The 27,983-nt window shown below is 36.9% G+C and overlaps 2 protein-coding genes across 3 annotated transcripts in view; one reads left to right on the top strand and one right to left on the bottom strand.

Annotated features, from left to right (window-relative positions):
* LOC115437348 (sodium- and chloride-dependent GABA transporter 2-like) overlaps positions 1-27,983 on the top strand; it is a 60,536-nt gene that overhangs the window by 27,129 nt on the left and 5,424 nt on the right. The gene's annotated exons all lie outside the window — the stretch shown is intronic.
* Positions 7-27,196, bottom strand: LOC115436968 (sodium- and chloride-dependent GABA transporter 2-like). 2 transcript variants are annotated; one of them, XM_030160003.1, is made up of 16 exons: positions 27,114-27,196; positions 26,126-26,327; positions 23,528-23,662; positions 23,279-23,419; positions 22,895-22,979; positions 22,671-22,803; positions 22,458-22,592; positions 12,447-12,550; positions 12,241-12,365; positions 9,650-9,762; positions 9,274-9,411; positions 6,192-6,294; positions 5,583-5,683; positions 3,260-3,430; positions 1,136-1,267; positions 7-696 (listed from the first exon to the last, which is right to left on the bottom strand). In XM_030160003.1, exons 2-15 carry the CDS (start codon positions 26,313-26,315, stop codon positions 1,154-1,156), a joined length of 1,788 nt encoding a protein of 595 aa, XP_030015863.1. In that variant the 5' UTR covers positions 26,316-26,327; positions 27,114-27,196; the 3' UTR covers positions 7-696; positions 1,136-1,153. The 2 variants fall into 2 exon arrangements, with proteins under 2 accessions (XP_030015863.1, XP_030015864.1); XM_030160004.1 differs by lacking the exon at positions 27,114-27,196 and having other exon boundaries at positions 26,126-26,330.

The raw sequence follows: 27,983 nt of genomic DNA, 5'->3' as shown, positions 1-27,983 counted from the left end.
GCAAAATGGAACGCGGTTAATATAGATTAAAAATGAATGATATTTAATCGGGATTAACCGAAATTAATCCACAGCAACCCTGTGATTAATCTGATTACAAATATTAATCATTTGACAGCACTAATTAACAGTAATCACCACAATAAAATTAAGAGGAATAAGAGAAAAAAGAAAAACACAATGTGCATCATGTCATCTTTTGTGCACTGATTATGTTCTTCTAAACTGGAAATGGTAACAAAATCCTTCACATTCAACTCCATTCCCCCTCAGAATTAATGCTGACCAACAACAACACAAAGGCCAATCGAAAAACATGTCAAATCACTAAGCACTGCCGCACAAACCTCTACTGCCTAACCTGCCTGTATGTGTAGCTTTCATAAGCCCCAAAATGATGTTACATTCCACAGAATAAAACCTGAGATGAAGTTTATATCAAAACATGATCGGTAACTAAAGTTTGATTTTACCACTAAATCACTTTTCACCTACAAAACCACATTAACTATTCCCCATAATTAAAGAAAATTGTTTTCCCCGAATCAAATCTTAAAAAAAAAAACTGCATCGAGAACAAATATTTGTTCTGTCATTAAAAAAAAGCTGTCTGCTGAAACTCAGGTGAGAAACACTGTACAATGGACCAGCTTCCATTAAATAGTCACAGCCCACAGTCAGTGGGACCGGACCCACCTGTGGAGGAAACACAGAGACGAATGGTTACCAGGGAGACACGGAAACATAACATCCCAAAATATTTAGAAGACTGATACTGTGTTCCCATGTTTTTTGTTTTGTTTTTTTTTGTTTTGTTTTTTAGAGCAGATTAAAAACAATGACAGCCTAGTGGGAAAAAGGATTTCCATGACTGCAATAGAAACAAACAAATATACTTCTCAGCATTACTCAAAAACCTTGATCCTTGAAAAAGCTGCTGCCATTAAATGAACAGACTATCTGTTATCCCTACTTTAATACTTTGTAAATTCTGATTATTAACTGAAAATTACAACATGGGCTTTTAATTCAGATATATTTTCTATCACTGTCTAAACATAAACACTGACCACAGGACTTTGGAGTGTCTGCTAATGACATGAACCAGTCTGGAGGACAAAACAGAACACCTTACATTACAGTACAAGCTCCTTCAGCGCTTGGGTTTTTCATCTAGAGCACACAGCTCTGATGTTTCAGGGCAGACATTCCTCATCGGTGATTCTTTAGACAGATCTGCAGCTGGAGTGCATAATGTTTTCAGCCTCTGTAACAAAAATATTATGGGATATCAGTCTTTTCATTTCAGAGGGAATCATACAGACTTAAGAATGTAACTGTAATCTGATTACCACCCATTTAAACTGCAACTGTACTTTTGATTATAGACGCATATTCTAGATACATGTCCTCCACACTGCAAAAATCTGAATTTTATCAAGTGTATTTTTCTCATTTCTAGTCAAAATATCTCATCACACTTAAAATAAGACATAATCATCTAAAGAGTAACTTTTCAGAGAGATATAAGAACTTATTTTTAGACAATAGATCTTGAAAATCTTATTAATATCTTATTAAAATCTTATTGGCAGATTTTTTTGCTTGAATTGAGCAAAAAAATATTGAATTAAGCAAAAAAAAAAAAAATCTGCCAGTGGAACAAGTGAAAATTGTCTTGGTGAGATTTTTTTGAATAATATTTTCTAGATCTATTGTCTAAAAATAAGTTTTTTTAACACATATTTTTATTAAGGTTCTCACACATTACACATATTTTGTGACATGAAATGATAATATTGTGTGGGTCTCCCTTGAACATAAATCCCCAGAACATCACCCCCCAAACTACCTCTGAATTTTGAAACAGCTGTGAATGTAAATAACATAAAATAATAATTGACAGACAATATAAGTAATATTGACTTGAATATGTCTCAACATCCATTCTTTTATAAATATCTGATACATAATCAAACATCATTTACTAAAAATGGGGGTATGGTCTCACTTTATAAGTTATGTTGATGAGATATCAGGTCTTGATTCTAAAAATTTTAGAAATGAATTCCATATCTTGTGGAAGATATGAGTTTTCCATTTAGTTGTGTACGTGAGCCTTTCCATAGCTATACAGGATGAGAGTTCCGCAATCCATGAATTCAGCGATGGACAATCAACACTTTTCCAATGTCTAGCTATAAGACTAGGGGTGTATATTGGGAAGAATCTAGCGATACAATACAAATCACAATACTAGGATCACAATACGATATATCACGATATATCACGATACTGTTAAAAAAGCAATTTTTTTGCTTGTTTCTTTTTTTATGATTATTTCCCAGAAGAACTGAATTACACCAGAAATCTGCACAAATACTAAACACATTTTTATTTGATCCTAACAGGATCTAATGCTATATCACAAAATGTTCCTGTGTTCAAACTTAAATTATGTTTTACGGACATTACAGTTTAAGATCCTGTTCAAATGTTCATATTCTATTAGTTCAGAACTAACATCAGAATATTATTTTTGTTCAATCCCAACAAAGGAACTAACATTATTTAATAAAAGAGTGTTAAATAATAATGAATAAAAAAGAAAAACAGAAAAACAAAAATGAACCTCCACAATACCTGCATTTGAATAAATACCTAAAAATATCGATACAGTACTTTTTAATATCGATACAGTATTGTGAAATGAAATATCACGATATATTGCAGAACCGATATTTTCTTACACCCCTGTATAAGACTCTTTACATGTATTAGACAGAGGTTCACCAGCCTGCTTTCATAAGTTCTAAGTGCTAAAGTTTCTGGAATAAGACCTAGGAAACAGATCTCCGGGCACATTGGGATTTCTTTGTCTATGATATTGGAAATTGTGTTAATTATTCTTCTCCAAAATCCTTGCATATGTTCACATTTCCAAATACAGTGATACAAGGTGTCTCTGTCGGGTCCACATTTCATTTCTGTCAGTCTGGGATATTGGGGTTGAATTTGTGAAAATTTTCAGGAGTTATATAGGTTCTCATAAGCCAGTTATATTGAATTAATTTAAATCTGCTGTTAATGGATATTGTTTGAAAATAAGTTCTTATATCTCACTGAAAAGTTACTCTGTAGGTGATTATGTCTTATCTTAAGTGTGATGGGATATTTTGACTAGAAATGAGAAAAACATACTTGTTAAGATTTAGATGTTTTCCAGTGCATTTTGTTTCACCACCGGGCATGTTTTTACCTGTGTCAGAGATCCTGATGTTACTGTCAAACTGTAGAGCATCCACAGAGGGCAGAGCAGAACGGAAGAGAAGGCCAGAAACATTCCGATAGCATAGCCCCACCAGGGATACTCATAGGTGTTGTTGTATTTCAGAGGAGTGAACTTGACCAGAAAGAAAAGTAATATCCCCTGTGAACGACAACACACAGAGAACAGAAAAACAGAATGAAGAGTGTGTGAAATGAATGTAGATAATCAGTCTGTTTATTCATAATCAGTGTTGTGAAGGAAATGTAATAAGTTACAAATCACAAATTAACCCTATAACGCCAAACGTATCATATTTGATACATGACTTTTGAAGCCCTCTACATTAGGGGTCTCAAACATGCGGCCCGGGGGCCAAATGCAGCCCGCCAAAGGTTCCAATCTGGCTCGTGAGATGTTTTTGTAAAGTGAAAAAATTCCGGTCTTGAATTGAATTAAGGAAAAAAAAAAAAAAAAAAAAGCTTGAATTAAGGAAAAAATGTTGAATTAAGCAAAAAAAAAATCTTCAATTAAGTAAAAAAAAAATCTTGAATTAAGCCAAAAAAAAATAGAATTAAGCACACAAAAAAAATCTTGAATTTAGCAAAAAAAATCATGAATTAAGCAACAAATCTTGAATTAACAACTTCAAATTTTTTTCTTTGTATTAGTGCAAAAAAAATAAATAAAATTATGAAAATATTTACATTTACAAACAATCCTGGAACAATAAAATGTGAATAACCTGAACAAATATGAACAACCTGAAATGTCTAAAGAAAATTATGCACAATATAAACAATTTTCTGCCTGTTACTAAGTGTTTAATGTCTTTGTAAATCCGATTTATAATGCACATGTATAAATGATAAGTTGAGGCATAATATTGTTAAAATTGCACTTACTTTTCCTCAGAAATTTCAGTTTTGTCAGGTTATTCACATCTTTTTTCTTTGGATAGTTTATAAAAGTAAGTATTTTCATAATTTGATATTTTTTTCTTTCCACTAAAACAAAGACAAAAATTTGGAGTTCTCATTATTTATATGTTACTATGTTATTATTTTACTGGTCCGGCCCACTTCAGATCAAATCAGGCTGAATGTGGCCCCTGAAAGAAAATGAGTTTGAGACCCCTGCTCTACATGATCAGTGTGATATTTTTTATCTTGAAAACCTGATGTATACAATTAGACACATGCAATACGCAGTTAATCCACCAGAGGGGAGAAATTCATTCACCAGAGGCCTTTCCAGTGACACTGCAAGATTATCATTAATGAGGAAGGAGGCAGAACTTTGCCAATTTTGAAAGGGAATTACCAATTTGTTAGACATGTTTGTGTTATATTATGTTTTTGTTTGTTCAAAAATAATAATATTTGAGCATCGAGACCCGATGTATCAAATTTGATACAAAATTGAAGCTCATACATGGAAATTGATATTTGAAAAAAAAAAAAAATATATTTGGGTTGTTCAGAAGGACCAATAAAGGCTCCAGCTTCAAAGAACTGGAATTTTCTGTCAGTGATTTAATGGTTCAGGCTTTACAGGGTTAAAGTGGAGATAATATCAGTAACAATTCTTCTACAGTGTCATCATAATGTCATTTATTCCCTCTGATGATTTTCTTAAACTGGGTGGTTTTATATGTCAGCAGCAGAAATGAGCATATCCTACACAAGCTTTTTAACCAGAATTAATATGTCCGATGCAGCCACGTTGAACCAGACATTGTAATTAGTATCTGTAATTTAATTCCATATTATTCCTCAGTATTTGTAATGGGTCAGTAACTACAGACAATAACTTGTCACTTTCCATCACTGCATCCAGAAACACTGACCACATTCCTGAATGGCTTTTTTAACAGACACTACAGAGTTACTACTACTAATCTACAGATACTGGACCACACAGTCAAACACTAATACAGCATTGTAGTAATAAACAGGGAAATAAAGGTTAAGGGTTCAGAGGCTTTACTGGCTCATGTTCCACTACAATTTGCCAAAAGAAGACATTTCTGGACAGAAAAAAAGATGCAAAACAACAGAATGAAAGTGTGAATCAGTGATGATATTGTACATATAAGCTTTTTACCCTCAATAATCCAGATGTAACCCTTTTATAATTAATATTGTGAGTCGTATCTATAATTTAGTTCCATTTTATTTCCCAGTAACTGTAATGGGTCAGTTATACAGATGACAATATCTAGTCACTTCCTACCACAAGACACTGACCACATTATTTAATGGTTTCTTTTTTTTTTTTTTTTTTTTTTAATAGATACTAGAAACTTACTCACCAACAAGACAGACGGTGTTACAAACCTCCAGCAATATTTCATATAAGGAGCGGGGCCGTAGCTGATCATTTCTTTGACTTTCTCATAATAACGGTCAGCACCTTAGAGAGAAATCCTATCAGTGACTTATAGAGCACGTCATCAACACTGTGTGCAATTCTGCATTAGGATGATAACAAAACACTTACAGACCGTCCAGTGCAGATAAGACATTTCTATAGACTGCGAAGTGTGATGGAAATTTACTAAAACACTGTTATGTAGCAATTTACAAATCTTGAAATATTGTTTTAGTTCTTTATGCGTCATTTGGTTGATTCTGATTTAATTTAGTTACTATGAAGTGAAACAGTCAAATATTTGAATTAGCAGAACTTCAGTAACAGAGGTATACTTATCCCATCCATCCATCCATCCATCCATCCAGCCAGCCAGCCAGCCAGCCAGCCAGCCAGCCAGCCAGCCAGACAGACAGACAGACAGACAGACAGACAGACAGACAGACAGACAGACAGACAGACAGACAGACAGACAGACAGACAGACAGACAGACAGACAGACAGACAGACAGACAGACAGACAGAGATTAAGTGGCACAATGTTGCTTACCAAATACCCATCCCACACAGATCGACTCTAAAATGGCAAAAAACATAATTGGCATTCCACTGCAAGCATAGTGGTCAAACAGCATAAATACATAAAGTCCTCCCTGAAAGACAGAAGAAAAGAAAATCGGCTAAAATTTACTTAGGGGTTCAAGTGAATGGCCATTTTTGTCAAAAAAAAAAAAAAGTTGTAAGAAATTCATAGAACTGTGTTGAAATAATGCTAATACATTTGTGCACAGACTACTGATATTATTTGACAGTGGAAGCTATATTTTCTGAAATATTGGATTTTGAATAGCACGTGTATGTGAAAACTTTTGCTGGTGGACAGACGTGACATTACCCATGATGATCTGGTCAGTACCAGTACTTTATTAGTAATAAACTTATATACTTACTATTGTTAATTCTCCTCTTATTCATAAATGTTAGTATTGTGGATCTAAAACAATAACAGCTGACACAAAAACACAAAATGTGGCAGTGGACGGATGTGACATGGTTGTTACGGATCCCATCATACTGATGCTCGGCAGCCATGTCACCATTTCCACAGATGATCCCTGTACAAAAACTAGTATCATAATTATTTATTGTACAGTTTATCATCATACTAAAGAGGAAATAACAATATAGAATTGTTATTTCTTTATAAAAATGCTTATTATTAGAAAACTGTTGATTTAAAAAGTGACGTGTGACATTCTTAATGTATGTATTGGCGTAACATAAGCAGGATGGATCAGCACCATACTCCATATTGCAACCTGTAAAAAACTAACAAGTGATATGTACTATATAATCTTGTAAGAAAAATTGGGAAATCTGAAAGGATAGAACATTTGTTTTTCAGGTAAATTCAGTTAAAATATAACTTGGCCATTTGTGACATGAAAATATAGCATTAATTGTGATGAAATTGGACATTTTTGACCTGAAAACATAGGGGTAATTCCATGCCAAATCACCAGATTTTAGAGAAAGTTCCCGACTCACCATCTTAAATTTGCTTCATAATTTTTTATTTTGATGCCCTTGTAACTAACAAGTGCTGTGTAAAATTTGAGGCCAGTATCTCCACTAGTTTTGGAGATATTAAGCCTACAAAAAGGGGGTGTGGCCCCATATTTTAAGTGTTACAATCAAACATCCATAGTTAGAGGGCTAATAACTTTCAAACTATTCATACTAAATGGCTCAAATTTTCACACCTAATTTCTGGATATAATAAGGCTAGGTACACATATGGAGAGCTTTGTATGTGACATATTTGCAGATTTATGGCATGCCAAACATTGCTTCCTGGAATGCGCATTTGTCCATGTTAGCGCTTTTGGCTCTCTATATCTCCAGATTTAATGACACCAGATGTCTGATTCTTTTTAATATGTGAGACAAGTTATAGTACTGCCAGAAAAACATGTTATATCTGTGACAAAAATTATATTCTGTCATATACATGCCCCTAAAAATGGAAAAAAAAACATGTTGAGTCTGTATTTTGACTGCTTAAAGCAAATGTCTGACAAGGTCTACCAGAAAACAAATTAAATCAGTGAAAAGGACTAGGTCTAATTGATGTATGTACCAATTATGAAGTTAGTGCTGTGAAGCAAACAATTTTATTCAAGCTGTTGAGTATAGAAGCTTTATGGCATGCGAGAATGTCATTCTCAAGGCTACATCACATACTATGTCATTATTAATTCAAATTCTTTTGCATATACATAACATGTTGTATATTTGTAAATCTCACAGAAGCCAAAACTTGAAAATAAAATATTTGACCAGTGAGATTACAATTCTGGCTCATCACTTTTTGGATGTCTGCTGCTGTAGCAAAACTGGTATTTGATGTCATCATCAGCCTGGGCAGTCTGCTACTGTAGCACTTTTGGGTCTGATATCATCACCTTGTGAAATCGTATTGGCCTGCTTCCCAGAACAGAAAAAATGCTGACTTGCTAAAAAGATTCAGTGGAAGTAAATATTTTAATAATAAATAATAAATTTGTGTAATTGACTTTTGGGAGATTCATTTTTGAATCATTTATCATATCTACAAATATACTACATTTATGTAGTCGAGAATCAAGAGAATTTGAATTAACAATACACATAGTATGTAATGTATCATTGTGAATGACATTTCTGCATGTCATAAAACCATCTATATTCAACAGCTTGAATAAGATAATTTTCTTCACAGCACCAACCTCATAATTGGTACATATATCAATTACACCTAGTTCTTTTCACTGACATAATTTGTTTTCTGGTAGACCTTGTCAGACATTTGCTATAAGACTCAACACGTTTTTTTTTTTCCATTTTTAGGGGCATGTATATGACAGAATATAATTTTTGTCACAGATATAACATGTTTTTCTGGCAGTACTATAACTTGTCTCACATATTAAAAAGAATCAGACATCTGGTGTCATTAAATCTGGAGATATAGAGAGCCAAAAGTGCTACCATGGACAAATGCGCATTCCAGGAAGCAATGTTTGGCATGCCATAAATCTGCAAATATGTCACATACAAAGCTCTCCATATGTGTACCTAGCCTTATTATATCCAGAAATTAGGTGTGAAAATTTGAGCCATTTAGTATGAATAGTTTGAAAGTTATTAGCCCTCTAACTATGGATGTTTGATTGTAACACTTAAAATATGCGGCCACGCCCCTTTTTTGTAGGCTTAATATCTCCACAACTAGTGGAGATACTGGCCTCAAATTTTACACAGTACTTGTTAGTTACAAGGGGATCAAAATAAAAAATTATGAAGCAAATCTGAGATGGTGAGTTAGGAGCCTTCTGGTGATTTGGCATGGAATTACCCATAGCTCATATGACCATCAACATGTTGCAACAGAACTGAAATCCTGTAAATTTGCATAACTTGCATTTACCAACACAAAGTTCCTTTGGGGATTCACTTATATTGATTTCTTATGCACAAAGACAGAAATAAGACCTCTAAGCAAATTTTAGCTGAAATACAGATTTCACATGAAACACCAGCTGTTAAAGTAAATATGAGACAAATCAGGGAAACAGACAGGAGACTTTTACCTGAGTCACCATAAACAGACCGATACCAAAGGACACACCACAGATGAGCAGCAGAAGGAATTTACGCCGATGACCAGTGAGAAAGAAGGATGGATACATGTCTGATATGGATGTGACCAAACCTTCCAGACACACAAACTGTGGGTAAACAACAACAAACGTCCATTGGTTTGAAGCTTTTAGACATTTATACTTTGTGCAGTGAGTAGGTTTTGTTGGTAAAATGAAAAAAATCTAACACTGTCTTTATATTCTCCTTTATGTTTATTCATTCATTCATTCATTCATTTTAGTCCTTGGGGTGCTGGAGCCTATCCCGGCTACCTGTGTGTATTTAATGTACATTTTAAATACACTTTAATGTAGTAATACTTACCTCACTGTCCAGTCCAAGGAAGATAATCATAATGAAGAAGAACACAGCCCAGAGCTGAGGTAAAGGCATCATGGTGATCGCTCGAGGAAATGCAATGAAAGCCAGACCAGGACCTGAAAACATGTCAGCACAGAAAACTTAAAAAATGACACCCTGTAGGTAGCATACCTCCACTATGGTCTGTATGTCAGTAATAGTGAATAAAACGTCTAGCTTCCATCCCTTCCTTTCTGCATTGACTTAAAAATGTAATAGGTACAGTTCTTGAAAATGGGTGGAGATGTTTTTGCTCTTTCACAACAGCTGTAGACAGAAACACAACCTCTTGACAGTTCACACATTTGTCAGTTTCAACTATAATTTTAGAAGCTAGGAAAGTCACAGTTTGTGTCAAAGACAGCTGAATGGACTGCATCTCTTGTCACACATTTACATGTCACCAACACCGAAACAGCCACTGCCTTGGCTTTGAGAGTGAGTTGAAAACGTATTTAAGGAGGTGAAAACCAATGCAGTCTGGTTATGTTGAAGCTGTAAAGCAGTGTTTTTCAACCTTGGGGTCGGGACCCCTCGTGGGGTCTCTTGGAATTCAAATGGGGTCACCTGAAATTTCTAGTTATTGATAAAAAAAACAAAAACAAAACAAAAAAAAACTTACTAGTAAAGAATATATGGTGAGTTGACAGAGACAATCACAATCCATAAAAGACATGACAAACTCTGAAGCTGAAACTGAAGCAGTGTGGTACTGTTTATCTTTCAAATGTTCACTGTGGTCGGTTTCAGATGCTGCAGCTCTTTCATAATTCATAGTTTGAGTTCTTGTTTGTTCAGTATTAATTGTCAGCCTTGTAAATCCAGGCTGAACTGACTGTACATATCCTGACCAAGGAAAATCAAATTCTCACTTTGTGCAGTAATCTACACCTGGCTTTTCTGCCTCCATCCATAATAATATACATTATATAGTCTAAATGTCAGCTATAATCAACGTTTATTTGCAACATAGTATAGCAAACTATTACACGATCAAAAACAAGTTAATTTTAGCGAAAAAAAAAAAAAAGTCTCTCTTTTGAATGTCTGGGGTCGCCACAAATTTGTCATGTTAAAATGGGGTCACGAGCCAAAAACACAGTTATGACCACATCAGCTTCTGTTTATGTATTTTCACAGTCTGATAGTTCAACAGTTTCATCACAAACTGCAACTCTCTTTACTTGTAAAGTTATACGTTTAATACCAGACACTTCCAGTCCTACACTAGTCTGTTTATGTCTACAGTTACCTGCAGAGGTGGTAAAAGTACTCACATTCTGTACTTAAGTAGAAGTACAGCTACTTGTGTGAAAAAATACTCTCGTAAAAGTAGAAGTACCGATTCAACTTCTTTACTTAAGTAAAAGTAAACAAGTACAACTTCTCAATTGTACAAAAGTGCAAAAGTAAAAAGTAAAACTGCATTTTTTGCCATGAATGAAACAATACTTATTTAACCAGGCCAAGTCATATAAGTTTCCGTTTTCTAATTCCGCAGTGAATGGTACTGACCAGAGTCGGGTACTTGAGAGGTAACCTGCAAAAACATGTGGCAACGGGTAAAAAAAAAAAAAATTCTACGAATTTTCATGGGTAATATTAAACAAAATGCAGGCGGGTAGTGGGCAAGGAAGTGAAAAAATAAAAGAAGAGTCATGGATGAAAATAATTTGCAGGACATTTAATGATGATGATATCTAATTTGACCGTAGTTGATCATAGCTGGTTTGTTTTATTTTGAAGTGAACTTCACCTCTGTTTACATCCACCCACAGATGTCATTGAGCAGCACATATTAGAGATTTATTGATGGCGTGTGTTTTCTCCAAAAATAAAGCCCTTAAAAGTGAGTTATGTGTAGACAAAGTGTTTAATCATGGGTTGGGTTGCAGTACTCAGCTCTGTGGTTATGGGCGGAAAAGTTTGGAAAAAGTGGACCCGTGCAGGACTCTGGTACTGACCCTGTTCAGGACTCTTGTACTGACCCTGTTCAGGACTCTGGTACTGACCCTGGTCACAGCCTGTGCTCCCTTCTGTTCGCTCCACTGATTTTCCCTCTGAAGTGATGTATTTTCATACTGTCACATTCATTTAGTTCAGGGGTGTCCAACCCTGATCCTCGAGGGCCAGTATCCTGCATGTTTTAGATGTATCCCTTTTCCAAAACACCTGATTCAAATGATAAGCCTATCATTAAGCTCTGCAGAAGCCTGATAATGATTGTCAGGTGTGCTGGAAGAGGGAAACATCTAAAACCTGCAGGATACTGGCCCTCGTAGACCAGGACTGGACACCCCTGATTTAGTTTGAAAAAGTAACGAGCCTATTCTGAGAATGTAAGGAGAATAAAGTACAGATATTTATGCAAAAATGTAGGGAGTAAAAGTAAAAAGTTGCCAGAAAAATAAATACTCAAGTAAAGTACAGATACCTAAAAAATCTACTCAGGTACAGTAATAAAGTACTTATACTTCATTACTTCCCACCTCTGGTTACCTGAATGTTGTGAAATGGGACAGACCTAATGTGTTCATCCTTAAGTGATACCAAACCTGATTCAGCCACTGTCCTGATGTCAACACCCAACTCATATGACATGAAGCCAAGGACAGAGAAGACAGCAAATCCAGCTACAAAACTGGTTAAACTGTTCAGTAGGCACAGGGCAAATGTATCTCTGAAAGTGAAAAAGATGATTATGTACAGTAATCCTCCATCACATTAACATATCATATACAGGGATGTCTGTTTGACTCACCTGTAGCAGTTGTTGCTGAACTTGTTGTAGCTTCCCAGAGATGGTAAACAACCTATACACACGCAGTAGGAGAATAAAATCTGACTCCCAGCATCCATCCACACCTACAAAGTTAATACATATTAGAGTTCAGATTGCTGTTCAATATTTGTAACTAGGAATGCACCGATACCACTTTTTCCAGGCCGAGTACGAATACTTACATTGGAGTACTTGCTGATACCGAGTATCGATATGAGTACTTAATAATCCCATTCCAGTTCTTAGTTCCTTTTGTAAATGTGGTTTATTGTCATTGTCATTAGTCTGACTGCAATAAGGGGCTACTACTGACATTTAATGTGTTGGAATAAGCGTTTCTCAATTAATCCACCAGGGGGCGCCGCTCTGAATTAACCATACTGGACAAATACCACGAAGAAGAGGAAAGATTTATAAGAAGAAAGTCAGTAATAACAAACATGGAGATGACAGAGGCAACACTAATGTGATACTAATATTGCAGCGTTTTCGCTGGAAATGTTTAAAAGCTGAGCTTCAGCAGGTAGAGAAAAGAGAAATGAGCGCTAAGTTTCGTTTTCAGTTCTGCTGGCGTCGGTCCACACCGCTCCGTACCCCCATAGTATTATAAGTAGGATGGAAACCGGCCCAGCCCTGGGTAGTTGTCATTATTCTGTCAGTAGTTGTTCTCTAACTCACACAGTCGCTCTTTGAAAAGATCCTCTACCTCCACGGTTCCCGCTGGTATTCTCTGTCTGGGTATGCATCCGTCAGCACCTGGAACACGGATGGAATGTACGCAGAGGACGGACAGAACGCTGTGTCCGTATCTGTCTGTGTCTTTAACGTTACTTGCAGTCAGCGTTACTTTTATCACCGTCATTTATTTTGAAAAATCTCCAGAGTCTTCACACTCCCCACACATTATTCCACCGCTGCGTACCTGCTGCACTGAACTGTGAATGTCACACGGCTGTAAGTGGTATCGGTGCATTTGTATCAGATTACTTTTACTAGTACAAATACAAGTACACACACTGAGTATCGGAGCCGATGCCTGATACTGGTATCGGATCGGTGCATCCCTATTTGTAACTGTTATTAATGAGTGTGTCTACATGAGTATGCCTCATGCTTAAATTAAAGAAAATATGTTCAGAGTTGGACCGACACACACTGCTGTGTCTGGGGTAGGATACAGGACAACATTTTTATTTTTCTCACCTTAGATAATTACAATCTTCACCCACAACAGATGGCAGCATTGCATCCTACATCACATCTACCCCTTTATATTACTGACAATTTGTAATTTATTGACAAGACTGGAGTAAGTTTTGATTCTGACTGCATTTGGTCCTCATTTTTCTTTTTTTTTTTTTTCTTTTTTTTTTCTTTTTTTTTTTTTTTTAACAAATCCTCTGTAAAAACCAAACCTTGTATTGTGGTAGTAATTTCTATTTGTTGTGAATCAAGGGTCCAAACCAACAAGCATCTTGAGAAGTACCTTAAAGTTCTAACAGATATTCACTGCATCATCATAATTATACTTTACCATATTATAGTGTGAATTTCTGTGGCGTCATTAAGAGACAGATGCACAGGCCTGAACAGACATGCCCTTTATGGGAATTTAAATGGTGGGAGTGCTGGTTCACCTGTACAGATTTATTGATCACATGGCCTCAGTCCAGATTCTATTGTGCATGTGTAAGTCATACCTACAGTATGTGACATGTTGAGATACTACTGTGAGAAAAAAGAAGAAGTTCATATACCAGTCAACTTTTCAATATATGACATGTTTGCATCAAAAAGCTCTTAACCCTTTGAATGCTTGTCGGCTAAAATTTACTTACGGGGTCAAGTGAGTGGCCATTTTTGTCAAAAAAAAAGTAGTAAGAAATGCATAGAACTGTGTTGAAATAATGCTAATACATTTGTGCACAGACTACTGATATTATTTGACAGTGGAAGCTATATTTTCAGAAATATTGGATTTTGAATAGCACGTGTATGTGAAAACTTTTGCTGGTGGACGGACGTGACATTACCCATGATGATCTGGTCCGTACCAGTACTTTATTAGTAATAAACTTATATACTTACCATTGCTAATTCTCCTCTTATTCATAAATATTAGTATTGTGGATCTAAAACAATAACAGCTGACACAAAAACACAAAATGTGGCAGTGGACGGATGTGACATGGTTGTTACGGATCCCATCATACTGATGCTCAGCAGCCATGTCACCGTTTCCACAAATGATCCCTGTGCAAAAACTAGTATCATAATTATTTATTGTATGGTTTATCGTCATACTAAAGAGTAAATAACAATATAGAGTTGTTATTTCTTTATAAAAATGCTTATTATTAGAAAACTGTTAATTTAAAAAGTGACATGTGACATTCTTAATGTATGTATTGGCGTAACATAAGCAGGATGGATCAGCACCATACTCCATATTACAACCTGTAATAATAAAACATGTGATATGTAGGATATAATCATGTAAGAAAAATTGGGGAATGTAAATAATAGAATATTTATATTTCAGGTAAATTCAGTTAAAATATAACTTGGCCATTTGTGACATGAAAATATAGCATTAATTGTGATGAAATTGGACATTTTTGAGCTGAAAACATAATTCATATGACCATCAACATGTTGCAACAGAACTGAAATCCTGTAAATTTGCATAACTTGCATTTACCAACACAAAGTTCCTTTGGGGATTCACTTATATTGATTTCTTATGCACAAAGACATAAATAAGACTTCTAAGCAAATTTTAGCCGTTGTAATGATTAAGGCGCCACATATGACCTGCCGTGTACTTACACCCTGCAGTCTGAATAACCCTGACACTTTTTACAACTTAATCTTAACATGTTTACTTTTTGTCAGTGCATTGTGCATTTGTAGATCCACAGTGATCTGTAAGTTGTAATGCACATGTGTAAATGATAAACTGAGGCGTGAATATTGTTAAAATTGCACCTATTTTTCCCCCCAAAAATTTCAGGCTGTTCATGTTATTCCCATTTTTAAAAGATACTTTGTAGATGGAAATTTTTTCACAACATATTTTTTTTTTTTTAACTTTTTTCACTGTTATTTTTAGGGATCATCGATACCACTTTTTCCAGACCAAGTATAAGTACTTAAATTTGATTACTTGCCAATACTGAGTACCGATATGAGTACTTAATAATACCATTAGAGTTCTTAATTACTTTTGAAAATGTGCTTTATTGTCATTATCATTAGTCTGACTCCAACAAGTACTGCTACTGACATTCAGTGCGTTGGAATGAGCATTTCTCAATCAATCCACCAGGGGATGCCACTCTTAATTAACCATACTGGACAAATACCACGAAGAAGAGTAAAGTGTTTTGAGAAGAAGAAAGTCAGTAATAATAAACATGGTGACGACAGAGGAGGTAATACTAATGTGGATACTAATGTAGATATTGATGAGGGTAGTTGTCATAAATATGTCAGTAGTTTTTCGCTCTTTGAAAAGATCCTCTACCTCCACGGTTCCCGGTGGTATTCTCCGTCTGGGTACGCATCCGCGAGCACCTGGAAAATGAATGGAATGTACGCAGAGGATGGACAGAACGCTCTGTCTGTATCTGTCTGTGTCTTTAATGTTACTTGCAGTCAGCCTTACTTTAGTCACCGTCATTTATTTTGAAAAATCTCCACACTGCTGACATTACTCCCCCACCGTGTACTTGCTATCCGATAGTGGTATCAGTATCGGTGCATCCCTAGTTATTTTATTGGTCTGACCCACTGGAGATCATTTTGGGCTGTATGTGGCCCCTGAGCTAATGCAATATCGTTGTTAAACACCTTCAGTCACTTCAATCACATCTGTATTCATCTTCGTTTCAGATCCATTCTAGTGGTGTACAGGGGCACAACATTTGTTTCACTTTTAAGCCTGACCTACATAATAAACCATAATTTATGCCTTCTTAGAAATAATTGTTTCTTGGAATTTTGTGTTGACTCTGATATTGCAAAATCAGTTTTCTTGTGCAGACTTGCACAAAGACATACACACCTCCTCATAGCAATTCTACATACAATACCTCATAATGACAATTAGAAAAAAAGTTTGTTTGCAAATTTATAAAAATTAAAGATCAAAAATCTAACATCTATATAAGTTTATTTTTTTATTTGTCTCAAACTTTGAAATAAAAAAGAAAAAACTACTAAAAACAACAAAATGAAGAAGTCAATTACATATGCACCCATCAGTGGTCATTAATGACAGAAAAAGTAATGAAATACAGTAAATTTAACATAAGTGTACATATGAATCAACTCGTAAACAGTTTGAGAAGGGACAGAAAGAAGCAAAAGCTTATCTAGTCCTGCTCCTTCCTTACTTTCAGCATCAGATTCATTACCAAATATATTTACTTCATCGGCTATTTATCACATTAAATTAGATAACAAGGAATAACTAGTCATAGCACATTTGTATTGGTTGTATCACCATTGCGCAACCATTCTGCCACAAATAAACATGAACAAATAGAGACTAAACTATACAGGGTATAATATGTAAGCCCCAAACTACATAGAAACCCATCAACAATTCCCATTTCACATACCTAAATATGGAAGTAGTCTGATTACTCAACGCATTTGTGTGAGTCCATTAACATCAGTTTGTATTGTCTTGTAAATAGCAGTATATTCTTACATGACTTTAAAGTATCATCAAGTTTATTCCATAACTTGATCCCACATATAGAAATGCACATACTTTTCAGAGTTGCGTGGACGACTGGGTAAATGAAGTTATGTTCCCCCCTTAGATTGCAGCCTTCATCTCTCATATCTCCAGCGGCGATTTCTCATAGACTGCAAGGGGAAGCTCAGCTTCCCCTAAAATTACAAAAATTAAATGGTTAAATATGTACGGTTGTGTTGACGTTTCATTGACTACAGATGTGTTAGAACACGTTCATCTCACAGACGAGTTTGTTCAGAATCAGCTTTATCACAAATCAACAGACTCGATGTTGTTCACTTCTCATACATTCCCATTGCGCTGTTTTCTCATTCGATCTCTGCTCAGTGCATTTGTCCGTAGACACTCAGTGTCCATGCACTTCAATGGGACTGAGTGGAACAGTTTTTTTCATTGCCTCAAAACTGGATGGTAATTGGATAAATGCCACGATGTTGTCCCGCCCCTGGACGCTCAGCATCTCTGGGGGTGAATGGAGCTGTGGGCGGAGCTCGGCTGGGCTGGACGCTGGGATTCCATGTGCTGATTGGAGGATCAGTCGAAAGGCTGAATCCTGTTTGATTGACAGCTATTTTAAGATCTACTCCTTCACTTGACAGGGTTCAGTTTAATACTGTCACGCATTCTGCTGTGAAATCGAGAGAAAAACCACTATGAAATTACTTGTTCATTTCTTGCACTGTAAATAAAACACACTCATTGTACTTCCTTGTTTCAATTTAACATAATTTCAACGTTTTCATGTTTCAGTTACATAATTTAAATCATCTCTTGCCCGACTTTAATACCGTTTTGTAGATAGTTAAATCAATCATACTGTTGGCTAGGTCGGAGTGAACTAGCTATCTAGCAAGGTGCACACAATGGCAGACAATGCTAATGGAACAGAGGGCCGAATTTATGTTTAAATAACTTGACAATTTTTTTGATGTAAACCAACAATGAGCTTCCCCTCTCTGAAAGACGAGCAGTTGCCACTGCATATCTCAGTATTCACAGCGTTTGCTCAATACTTTTTTGATGCATGTTTGGCTGCAGTTACAGCCTCAAGTCTATTTGTGTGTGATCCTACAAACTTAGCACACTTATCAAAGTCAGCTCTATTGTCAGTTTTTGCCACATGTGCATCGTATACAGAAAGACTCTAATGCCCCGTGTGCAAAGCGAACATAGTAAAAAGAAAAAAAAAAAAAAAATCAAAAAAGTAACAAAAAATAGCATAGAATATAACTATAACCTATAAACACTAAACAATCTACCTATAGACAGAGAATATAACAATAAACAGCAGCAACATCAATACAATGCTTAATACATAGTTGACAAAGACAAGAAGAAGAAGAAAACAAGTTTGTACAAGTTTGTAAAATTATACACAAACAGACCTGAGGCTGTAACTACAGCTAAAGGTGTGTCAACAAAGTATTAAGCAAATGCTGTGAATACTTAGGTACATGTTATATTTTTGTTTGTTTTTTTTTGTCTTTAATAAACTTGCGAAAGTTTCATACACACTTTTTTCACTTTGTCATTATGAGGTCCTGTGTGTAGAACTTTTAGGTTAAAAATGAATTTAATCCAGTTTCGAAGAAGGCTGCAACAAGAAAATGTAAAAAGAAAAAAGTGTGTGTGAATGCTTTCCGGATGCACTGTAAGCCAATGTATTTTTATTTTGTTAAACCCATATTATAGCCAGAATAAAAAAAAGACAGTTTGAAAAATAGATAATCCCATGTTTTGTTTATGTTTTAAAAAAAATCCGGCAACATCTCGTATCTGATTAACAGAGTAGGTCAGTTACCAACTTTTGGGAAAACTGGCGAAAGAAAATGTGAGTCTATCTCCAGAGTTTGCAGAGTCCTATATTGAAATTACATGTGAGTGGACTTTAATTGTCTGAATTACATGCTGCATGACAATATCCAAGTTCATAGGACTTACCCACATGGACTCACACTGAACTTCTCTCTACAAAGTCACTATCTTTTTTTTTCCAGGCATCTCAGTCTTTTTACTTTAAGTGTCTCATTAATCATCTGGCGGTTCATCTTAAAGTTTTCCTGTTATGATCTCAGACTTAATAAGATGCTTTTATGACTGTCATCTCTGGCTGTGACATGTCTAAACAGCAGCGTGTTCACCTGCCAAGTCCCACTTCTACAGTTCTAATTTAATAGATTGCACTTTGTTGACAGACAGCAAAACTGTAGTGGCTGTTAAAAGAGGATCAACAACTTTTAATGCCTTATTGCACTGTCTTCAGTAATTGTCTATTGTAATAGTAGCTTAATAGTAGTAGCTAAAAAAAGACACTTAAAGGTGGGGTGCGGGATCTTAGAAAAATGGTTCGAGCAAGCTACCTTTTGGAAATACTCGATTCAAAAGTCCAAACCCCTTTCTTCAGACATTCCTCTGAAGCCACGCCTCCAGAGTACTGGCACGCACAGTGCTTGTTCCTGAGGTTTCACGAGCGCTGCACAGCAACAATTCGCCGGCTGAGGCTCCAGCTCTGTCCCCAGCTCGGGCTTGGGCTCCAACCCCAGCTACGTCCCAGCCCCAGCCCCAGCTCCGGCTTCAACCCTGGCTGAGGCTCCTGCTCTGGCCCCATACAGCCCCGGCTCAGGCTCCGAGGCTGATTAAGGCCTCTTCCCCAGCTCCGGCTTTGACCCTGACCCCACATCAGGCTGTGTTCCTGGCTCCGGCCCCATACGGCTCCAGCTCGGGCTCTGACCCCGGCTGAGGCTCCCCCTCACAGATCCATGCATACCTCATTCAGTCTCCTCCAACACCCCCGCTCTGACAGAACAGCCCCAGTTCATACCTATCTGACTCATGTTACATTTCCAGTGATTTATGTAAGTGACAGAACAGTTTACCGGTGAACTTTCCATCCTAATATAACTAATATAACTAGCTCTAGCTCTGGCTTCGCTTCCTGTACAAGCACTTCAAACCTCTGAGAACGCACAATTTATGCTCGAAGAGGGGTATGCACAGAGGGGGGAGGGACAAATGGCAGTTGAGTTTGATAGACATATCACTGTTCAATCATTTCGAGTGGGCACTCAAAATGATTGGATGGTGTTTTTTCAGTCCTGTCTGTTCCACAGGTGACTAATTTTTTAAAAAAATTTTGTGTTAGAGCATTTAATTAATTAGTTGTAATCGGGGTGTGAAGGGGATTTTAAACAATATAGTAAAAAAAATGCTCCAGGAAAATATCTCGGACCACACCTTTAAAGGTAGGGTAGACCAGGTCCGAGTGAGCTCACCACAGACCGGGTCTGAGCGCACCATGGACCGGGTCGTGGTGCCGATTTAAAAAGTGTATATGATCTGTCATCTAAATATAATACATAATTACTGTTAAAAAGACTCAAAGGACTTGAAATTCAAAGCTTAGGACTTGGGACTTGACAGTCTTGACTTGGGACTTGACTTGAAACTCAGGTCCACGTCTTGGCACCGCGCTGTGACACCTGGCACCCATTGCACGAAGCCACAGCACTGTGCGCTGTCTCTGAGCACAGAGGTGAGCTCGGACCCGGTCTGTGGTGAGCTTGGACCCGGTCGGGATGCAACGTAGGGAAAACCAGAAAACGTCGTGCTGGAAAATGATAATCGTTAAGAAGAATTGATAACCTGATTACCTCTCTCAGTTGTGTTTGTGGGTATCCTATGGGCTCCTATGTCACTCAGTCATTATTTCTCTTTCTGCACCATGGCACATGGCACTGAGCCGTGGTACCACACCGTGGCACTTGGCACCCATTGCACGAAGCCACGGCACCGTCCGCTGTCTCTCTGGCAGCGGTGCCACAGCCGCTGGAAGTAAATCACAGGCACCGAAAGTGAGCCACAGGCGATGCCAGTAACTCACTCACTCATTCCGTACTCTGCTCAGGCTGTGAATGTACAGGCTGTAACTGACGCTATTTAGTGTAATTCATTACTTATGGGAAACATTTCAATTTCAAAGAGCAATAGACTATGAACTGACCTCCCAGTAGCATAACACAACGGAGAAGTGGATTTAACGCAGAAGCTGTAGCCGGCGCTGGAGCCAGGTCAAATCCACCAAACGAAACTCCTCTTTCATCCATCAGCGTAGGCCCCGCCCATCAAGTGCGGTTTAATGTGCAAGCAAAACTTTTGAAGTTGCAAACAAATAGGGGTGATTTTCAAGCAAAACTTTTGAAGTCTCAAGCAAAAGTTTTTAACTCACAAGCAAAGAGGACTAATTTATAGACAAAATGATCTTTTTTTTTTGATTGCCACTTACTGTCTTTTGCTCTCAAATCTCTTTTTTTGGTTGCAAATCTATTCTTTTTGACTGATGAATAAAGAAACTAATTTCTCTCCATAGATTTGTTGATTCCTTATTTGAGTTTCATGTCTCACATATCCAGATCTATCCCCACACTTTCCTGTAGGTCAGTGTTGCACCCTCCACTATCGTCCCAGAATAACAGTTGTCTGATTTCTTGGCTAATTCTTTGGTGGTACTGAGTGCAGGACACAGCAATGTATTTGCAAAATAGTGTCAGGACAGAAGATGTTTTGGTGGAACATGTGCACACGTTCCACTAAATGAGCACAAAATACAGTAAATCAGCAAATGCAAAGACTTGACTTTTCCAAACTTGCAGTTTTTAGGGTGTAGTCGCACCCTTACTAAAACTCACCCTTATTAAATATTATGTCTGTGTTACTGAATATTTTCAGTAACACAGACATTGTACATGAACAGTGATGATGATCTACTGATTTATAGATTTAAAACCTCAGACGTTCAGTTCTGTTTAATACAGGCAGAGATATTTTTATGTTCACACTTTTATCTTCATAGTGTTATTAAAACCTCTAATCAACCTCTATATTTACTTTCATAATTAAAACACTTCTGTACATTAATATGTGTATTTATGTACTTGAAACTCAATCTTTAATTATTTAATGGATGGAAATCAAAGTTTATATAAAAAGAGAAGCTTTATTTTACATCAATCTGTACAGTTAACTTTTTAAAAAAAATTATTTTAGGGTTTATTTAAAGGGGAGAAAATGTTTTCAAGTCAAATTCCAAAGTCTGGCAGTAACATCTGCATCTGAAATGGTTTATTCAAGTGATTTTTTTTACTGTACATTGTTTATTGGTTACTTAAATATATGTAGGCTTTATGTAAGCTTTACTGTCAAAATAGACTGTGTTTTTTACTCACCTGTGGATCTGTCAGACGTGTGGGATCAGGTGCGAGGTAAAACCTGATCCCGTCTATGGCTCCAGGTAAAGTCACACCTCTGATCAGCAATGCAATCAACATCAAATAAGGAAAAGTAGCTGTGAAGTAGACAACCTGAGACAGATGCACTGATGTGGTTAATAACAGATGAATTTCCAGGTCAGGTTTTCTGTTTTAAAGACTCATTCTTACCTTTCCGGAAGTCTTGACGCCTTTCCAGATACAGAAGTAACAGACGATCCAGCTAAGAAGAAGACACCCAACCAGGTCCCAACACATGTCCCCTATCTCATCAATCCCATCAGACAAACGTAGGACCCGTCTCCTAAAAACACGAAGAAAACTATGTGAGGAAACAACTTCAAGTGTCAAGTGATAAAAACTGTCCACACTTAAATTAATAATAACCTACTTACTGCCAGAATTCTTTGACTGATGATGTCACATTTTGGTTGAGATGACCGTATGCTGAGTCATTGTCACCAGAATCAACACAGTTGTCTTACAGTGGGAGAACAAAACCATGTTAGAGAAACTACAGATGGTTAATGCAAGAGAACACAGAGAACCATGGAGAAACTCAGTGTGTACAAACATCAGCATGGTGACAATAGTACAACTCACATTTATGTGATGATTAGGTAAATGATGTGATGAATTAACAAAACAGATGTCTTCAATTGTACACAATCAGACTTCATATCATGACAAATACCAAAAGCAATGAAACTCTAGACTCCTGTAGCTTTAGCCACTGCTGTCAGTCTGCTCAGTGTCCACATGTAGGTTGTAGTTTGTACCTGTGTTCCAGGTGTTGTTACATCTGGCCCAGGGGAGCTCAGAGGTGAAGGAAGAGAAGAGGTAGAGGAAGGCCCAGGCCAGGATGACGATATAATAAATCACAGTGTAAACCATGACCACTTGACTCCCGTAACCTAAACCTAATGAAACAATTATAGTAATAATTCAACATGAAGTAAAGAAGTAGTAATGCACATATTTCAGTTGTTAAAATTCGGTGTGCTGAACATGTAGCTGAGTTCCAGTACCTTCAAATAAAGGACATATTTTCCTCCAGCATGTGACTCCACCTTGACCAGTTAACTGTCCCACTGACACCTCCAGGAAGAAGATGGGGATTCCACAGGTGACCAGAAACAAGATATAAGGCACCAGGAAAACTCCTGCAGAAACGACCAACAACACATTACACAGAGAAATACACTGTCTAGCCAAAAAAAAAAGTTGCCACCTGGATTTAACCAAGCAAATGGGTACGAGCCTCGTATTGGATAATAACTGCATGGGCGATTATCTTTCAGCTGGCATCAAGTTATTTAACCATAACTGATGTAATGAGTAGCTTCTCATTTCTTAGAGAACCATGTTGAAAGACTCTTCCTGTGGTCATGGAAAATATGTTAGTCTGTTTGAGAAGGGTCAAATCACTGGCATGCATCAAGCAGAGAAAACATCTAAGGAGATTGCAGAAATGACTAAAATTGGGTTAGGAACTGTCCAGCATTATTAAACATAAGGTGCTATGCATTTATAATACCCCTCGGCCAAATATAGTGTAAGATTTTGTTGAAAGTTACTGCCCTATAAATTAGATTAGATTGTTCTTGTGTAAAACTTATTACATACATATTTATATTTGACAGTACTCAGATATTATAACTGCACAAGGCCATTTGACCTTGAAAAAGTAGGTCAAGGTGACCTATTTTCAATAGGGCTGTGCTCCATGAAAAGATACATGCACAGTATAAATTTGGTGCAGATATGTCAATGCATACTTCAGATAATCTGATTATGTTGTTGAGAAGACATGTCACCATTTGACTTTGAAAAAGTAGATCAAGGTCATCTATTTTTAAGAGGCTTCTGCTCCATGCCAAGATACATCCACAGTATAAATTTGGTGCAGATATCTCAATGCATTCTTCAGATAATGTGATTATGTCATTGAATGGACAGACTGATGAGAAAATGATTATAATACCCCTCGGCCAAGGGGTAAAAACTGGAAAGATAGGGGGGAACCATCATCTTTGAGGAGGAAATATGGTCAGAAAAAGATCTTGATTGATCGTGAACGGTGATCACTTGAACGTTTGGTGAAATCAAATCAAAGAAAAACAACAGTAGAACTCAGGGCTAGGGTTAATAGTGAAAGTAAGAGCATTTCTACATGCACAATGTGAAGGGAACTCAAAGGATTGGGACTGAACAGCTGAAAACCACTAATCAGTGAAGCTAACCAGAAAAAAAGGCTTCAATTTGCTAGGGAGCATGAAGATTGGACTCTGGAGCAATGGAAGAAGGTCATGTGGTCTGATTAATCTAGACCACAGGTGTCAAACATGCGGCCAAATCCGACCCGCCAAAGGCTCCAGTCCGGCCCGTGGGATGAATTTGTGAAATGCAAAATTACACTGAAGATATTAACAATCAAGGATTTCAAATTTATTTTAAGTCAGTTCAATCTAAAGTAGGTCAGAACCAGTACAATACTATCATAATAAACTATAAATAGTGAAAACCATTTTCCCCCCTTTGTTTTAGTGTGAAAACAGTAAAATTACACAAATGTTTACATTTACAGACTATTACAAAAAATGTGAATAACCTGAACAAAAAAGTCTGAGGTATGTGGAATCTTACCAGTATTCTGTCTGTTGTTAAATATTTTGCATATTTGTAGATCCACTGTGATCTGTAAGTTGTAATGCACATGTATAAATGATAAACTGAGGCGTTAATATTGTTAAAATTGCCATTATTTTTCTTAAGAACTTTCAGGTTGTTCATATTTGTTCATGTTATGTTCAAGTGCATTTCGTACATGTACATATTTTCATTAAGGAATTTTGCTTTTTTCACTCAAAAACATAGAGAAAACATTGGAGTTGACATTATTTATCAGTTCTTATCCTATTATTTAGATTATGTTACTGGTTCGGCCCACTTGAGATCAAATCTTGCTGAATGTGGCCCCTGAACTAAAATGAGTTTGACACCCCTGATCTAGACTGACCCTGTTCCAAAGTGATGGGCAGATGAAGTGATTACCCATCATGCCTAGTGCCTACTGTACAAGCCTGTGGGGGCAGTGCTGTGATCTGGGGTTACTGCAGTTGGTCAGGTCTAGGTTCAGCACCATTATGTGCCCATAGAATGAGGTCAGCTGACTTCCTGAATATACAGAGTGACCAGGTTATTCTATCAGTGGATTTTTTTCTTCCCTGATGGCATATTCCAAGATGACAACGCCAGGATTCATCGGGCTCAAATTGTGAAAGAGTGGTTCAGGGAGCATGAGGCATCCTTTTCACCACCTCAGAGTCCAGACCTGAACTCCATTGAGAATCCTTGGGATGTGCTGGAGGAGGCTTTGGACAGTGGTCAGCCTCTACATCATCACTACAAGATCTTGGTGAAAAATTAATGCAACACTGGACAGAAATAAATCTTGTGACATTGCAGAAGCTTATCAAAACAATGCCACAGTGAATGTGTGCCGTAATCAAAGCTAACGGCGGTCCATTTTTTGGTGGTGACTTTTTTTTGGCCAGGCAGTGTATATTTACAATGTATCAAAAATTCACTGAACAAAAATGAAATGTAAAGCTGTAACAGACGACCTCCTCCATTTTTGAAGCAGAGATATGGAAACCTCCAAACATTCCCCAGACCGATGATTTCTCCAATGACGGCTAAGAGGAATTCCCTCTTATTGGCCCATTGGCCTCTCTGCTTAGTCTTTTCCTTGAGCTGATGTGGACTGTTACCATCCCTCATCAGATTCTTCTCTGGATTGTTTGTTGATTCCATAGATGAGTCGTGCTGGAACATGAATGATAAGCAATTATTTAAAATGACTGCACATTTTCTGTTATTGCTTGCAGCTCTTCTCCTCACTGGAAAAAAAATCTAAATCTTGCCAAGTGCATTTCTCTCATTTCTAGTCAAAATATCTCATAACATTTAAAATAAGACATAATCACCTAAAGAGTAACTTTTCAGTGAGATATAAGAACTTATTTTTAGACAATAGATCTTGAAAATCTTTTTTCAAGAAATCTTACCAAGATAACTTTCATTTGTTCCATTGGCAGATTTTTTTTTTTGCTTGAATTAAGCAAAAAAAGTCTTGAATTAAGCAAAGAAAAATCTGCCAATGAAACAAATGAAAATTATCTTGGTATGGTTTTGATTTTTACAGTGCTGTCATTATACTTATATACTTACTTATACTTATATAAAATGACTTGTAGTACAAAGTCAAAAGTAGTAGAAGAACATAGAAAATGTGTGTGTTGCATTCTGTCTGTCCGTTTGTCTGTACGTGGTCAAAACCAGATACCTAGTGTTCAGGTTTAGTTTTGTCAAACCAAAGCATGTTACTTTAAAACTGATAATATTTATCTGTTCAGTAAAATTTTTCTTTAATCTGTTTGTATTTGTTCAGATCTCAGCTGCAGTGAAGGGCAGACTTATTGGAGCTCTTGTTTTTTTAATCTTAGAATATCAATAAAGTGAATCTAGTCATTATTCCTCTGGGTTTCTAATATTCTGCAGATACTTATTAGCAGTAATGCAAAAAGTAAGATGTAATACAAACAAACCTACCTGTATTTAAGGTCTTCTCTGTAGTTTGGCAGTAAACAGATGTAATCCGACAGTTGCACTTTATTGTTCTCTGAAGTGGTTGGCCAACTGTGAGTTGCGATTGCCTACCAAGGCATACATATCAGGGGCAGGTCTGAAAATCTCTCTGTGCACATTGGTTAATGCCAGCAGAGAAACTGCATAATTGCTGAAGGATTTATCACTGCTTATGTGTAACCCATATATAACAACAGGGCCGTTTCTAGCTTTTTGGGGGCCACCACCAAAACACCATACAACTGTGCAAAGTGAAAGTGAAACTTAAGACACTTTACTAATTCCTCTATGTCTCCCATTGTTGTGCACCTCATTTTCCTTTTCCCTACTTTCGGAGACTTTTATTTGAGGGGGCAGGACGTGTCCCCCCCCACCCCAAGAACCAGACCAGGCTGGTGTTTGCTCTGCCGTTACATTCACAAATGTCGCTAAGTAGCGTATCAAACACGTGACATTCCTGCAAATGGATTGCATGCTGTGTGGACAATTTTTGTAGCATATTGGAGGGATTTCCCCCCTTTGAAGAAATGGAAACTTTGCAAGTGTTATAAATGGCCCTGGTGTCATCTTTTCACATGAAATATAGCCATACTTTGGAGCGTTTCTGCCTCAGTCCCATGTTGGCTTCATTCTAAACCGAAACAGTGCAGCATGTGTGTGATGTAATCACACATATGCAATGAATAATAAGTAGAATCGTTAAGCCTGCAGGCAAACGATTCCAAGGAATTGAGCTACTGGGAACAATTTCCATCCCTATAAATAAAACAGATAAAGTCTTTTAAAACTAGAAACACTCGGAGAGCGCAGACCTTCGCCAAGGCAGATCAGTGC

This window comes from Sphaeramia orbicularis, chromosome 17 (assembly GCF_902148855.1).
Source record: "Sphaeramia orbicularis chromosome 17, fSphaOr1.1, whole genome shotgun sequence".
Lineage (NCBI taxonomy): Eukaryota > Metazoa > Chordata > Actinopteri > Kurtiformes > Apogonidae > Sphaeramia > Sphaeramia orbicularis.
This window is presented reverse-complemented; position numbering and strand designations above follow the sequence as displayed.

Bases quoted from the DNA above. Each gene is read 5' to 3' on its own strand.
- LOC115436968 (XM_030160003.1), bottom strand. From the start codon at position 26,315: ATGGAATCAACAAACAATCCAGAGAAGAATCTGATGAGGGATGGTAAC. The intron at 22,980-23,278 runs GTACAAACTACA...TCCCACTGTAAG, and splicing joins TAACAACACCTGGAACACAG to ACAACTGTGTTGATTCTGGT. The intron at 3,431-5,582 runs GTGAGTAAGTTT...TGTCGTTCACAG, and splicing joins TAACACCGTCTGTCTTGTTG to GGGATATTACTTTTCTTTCT.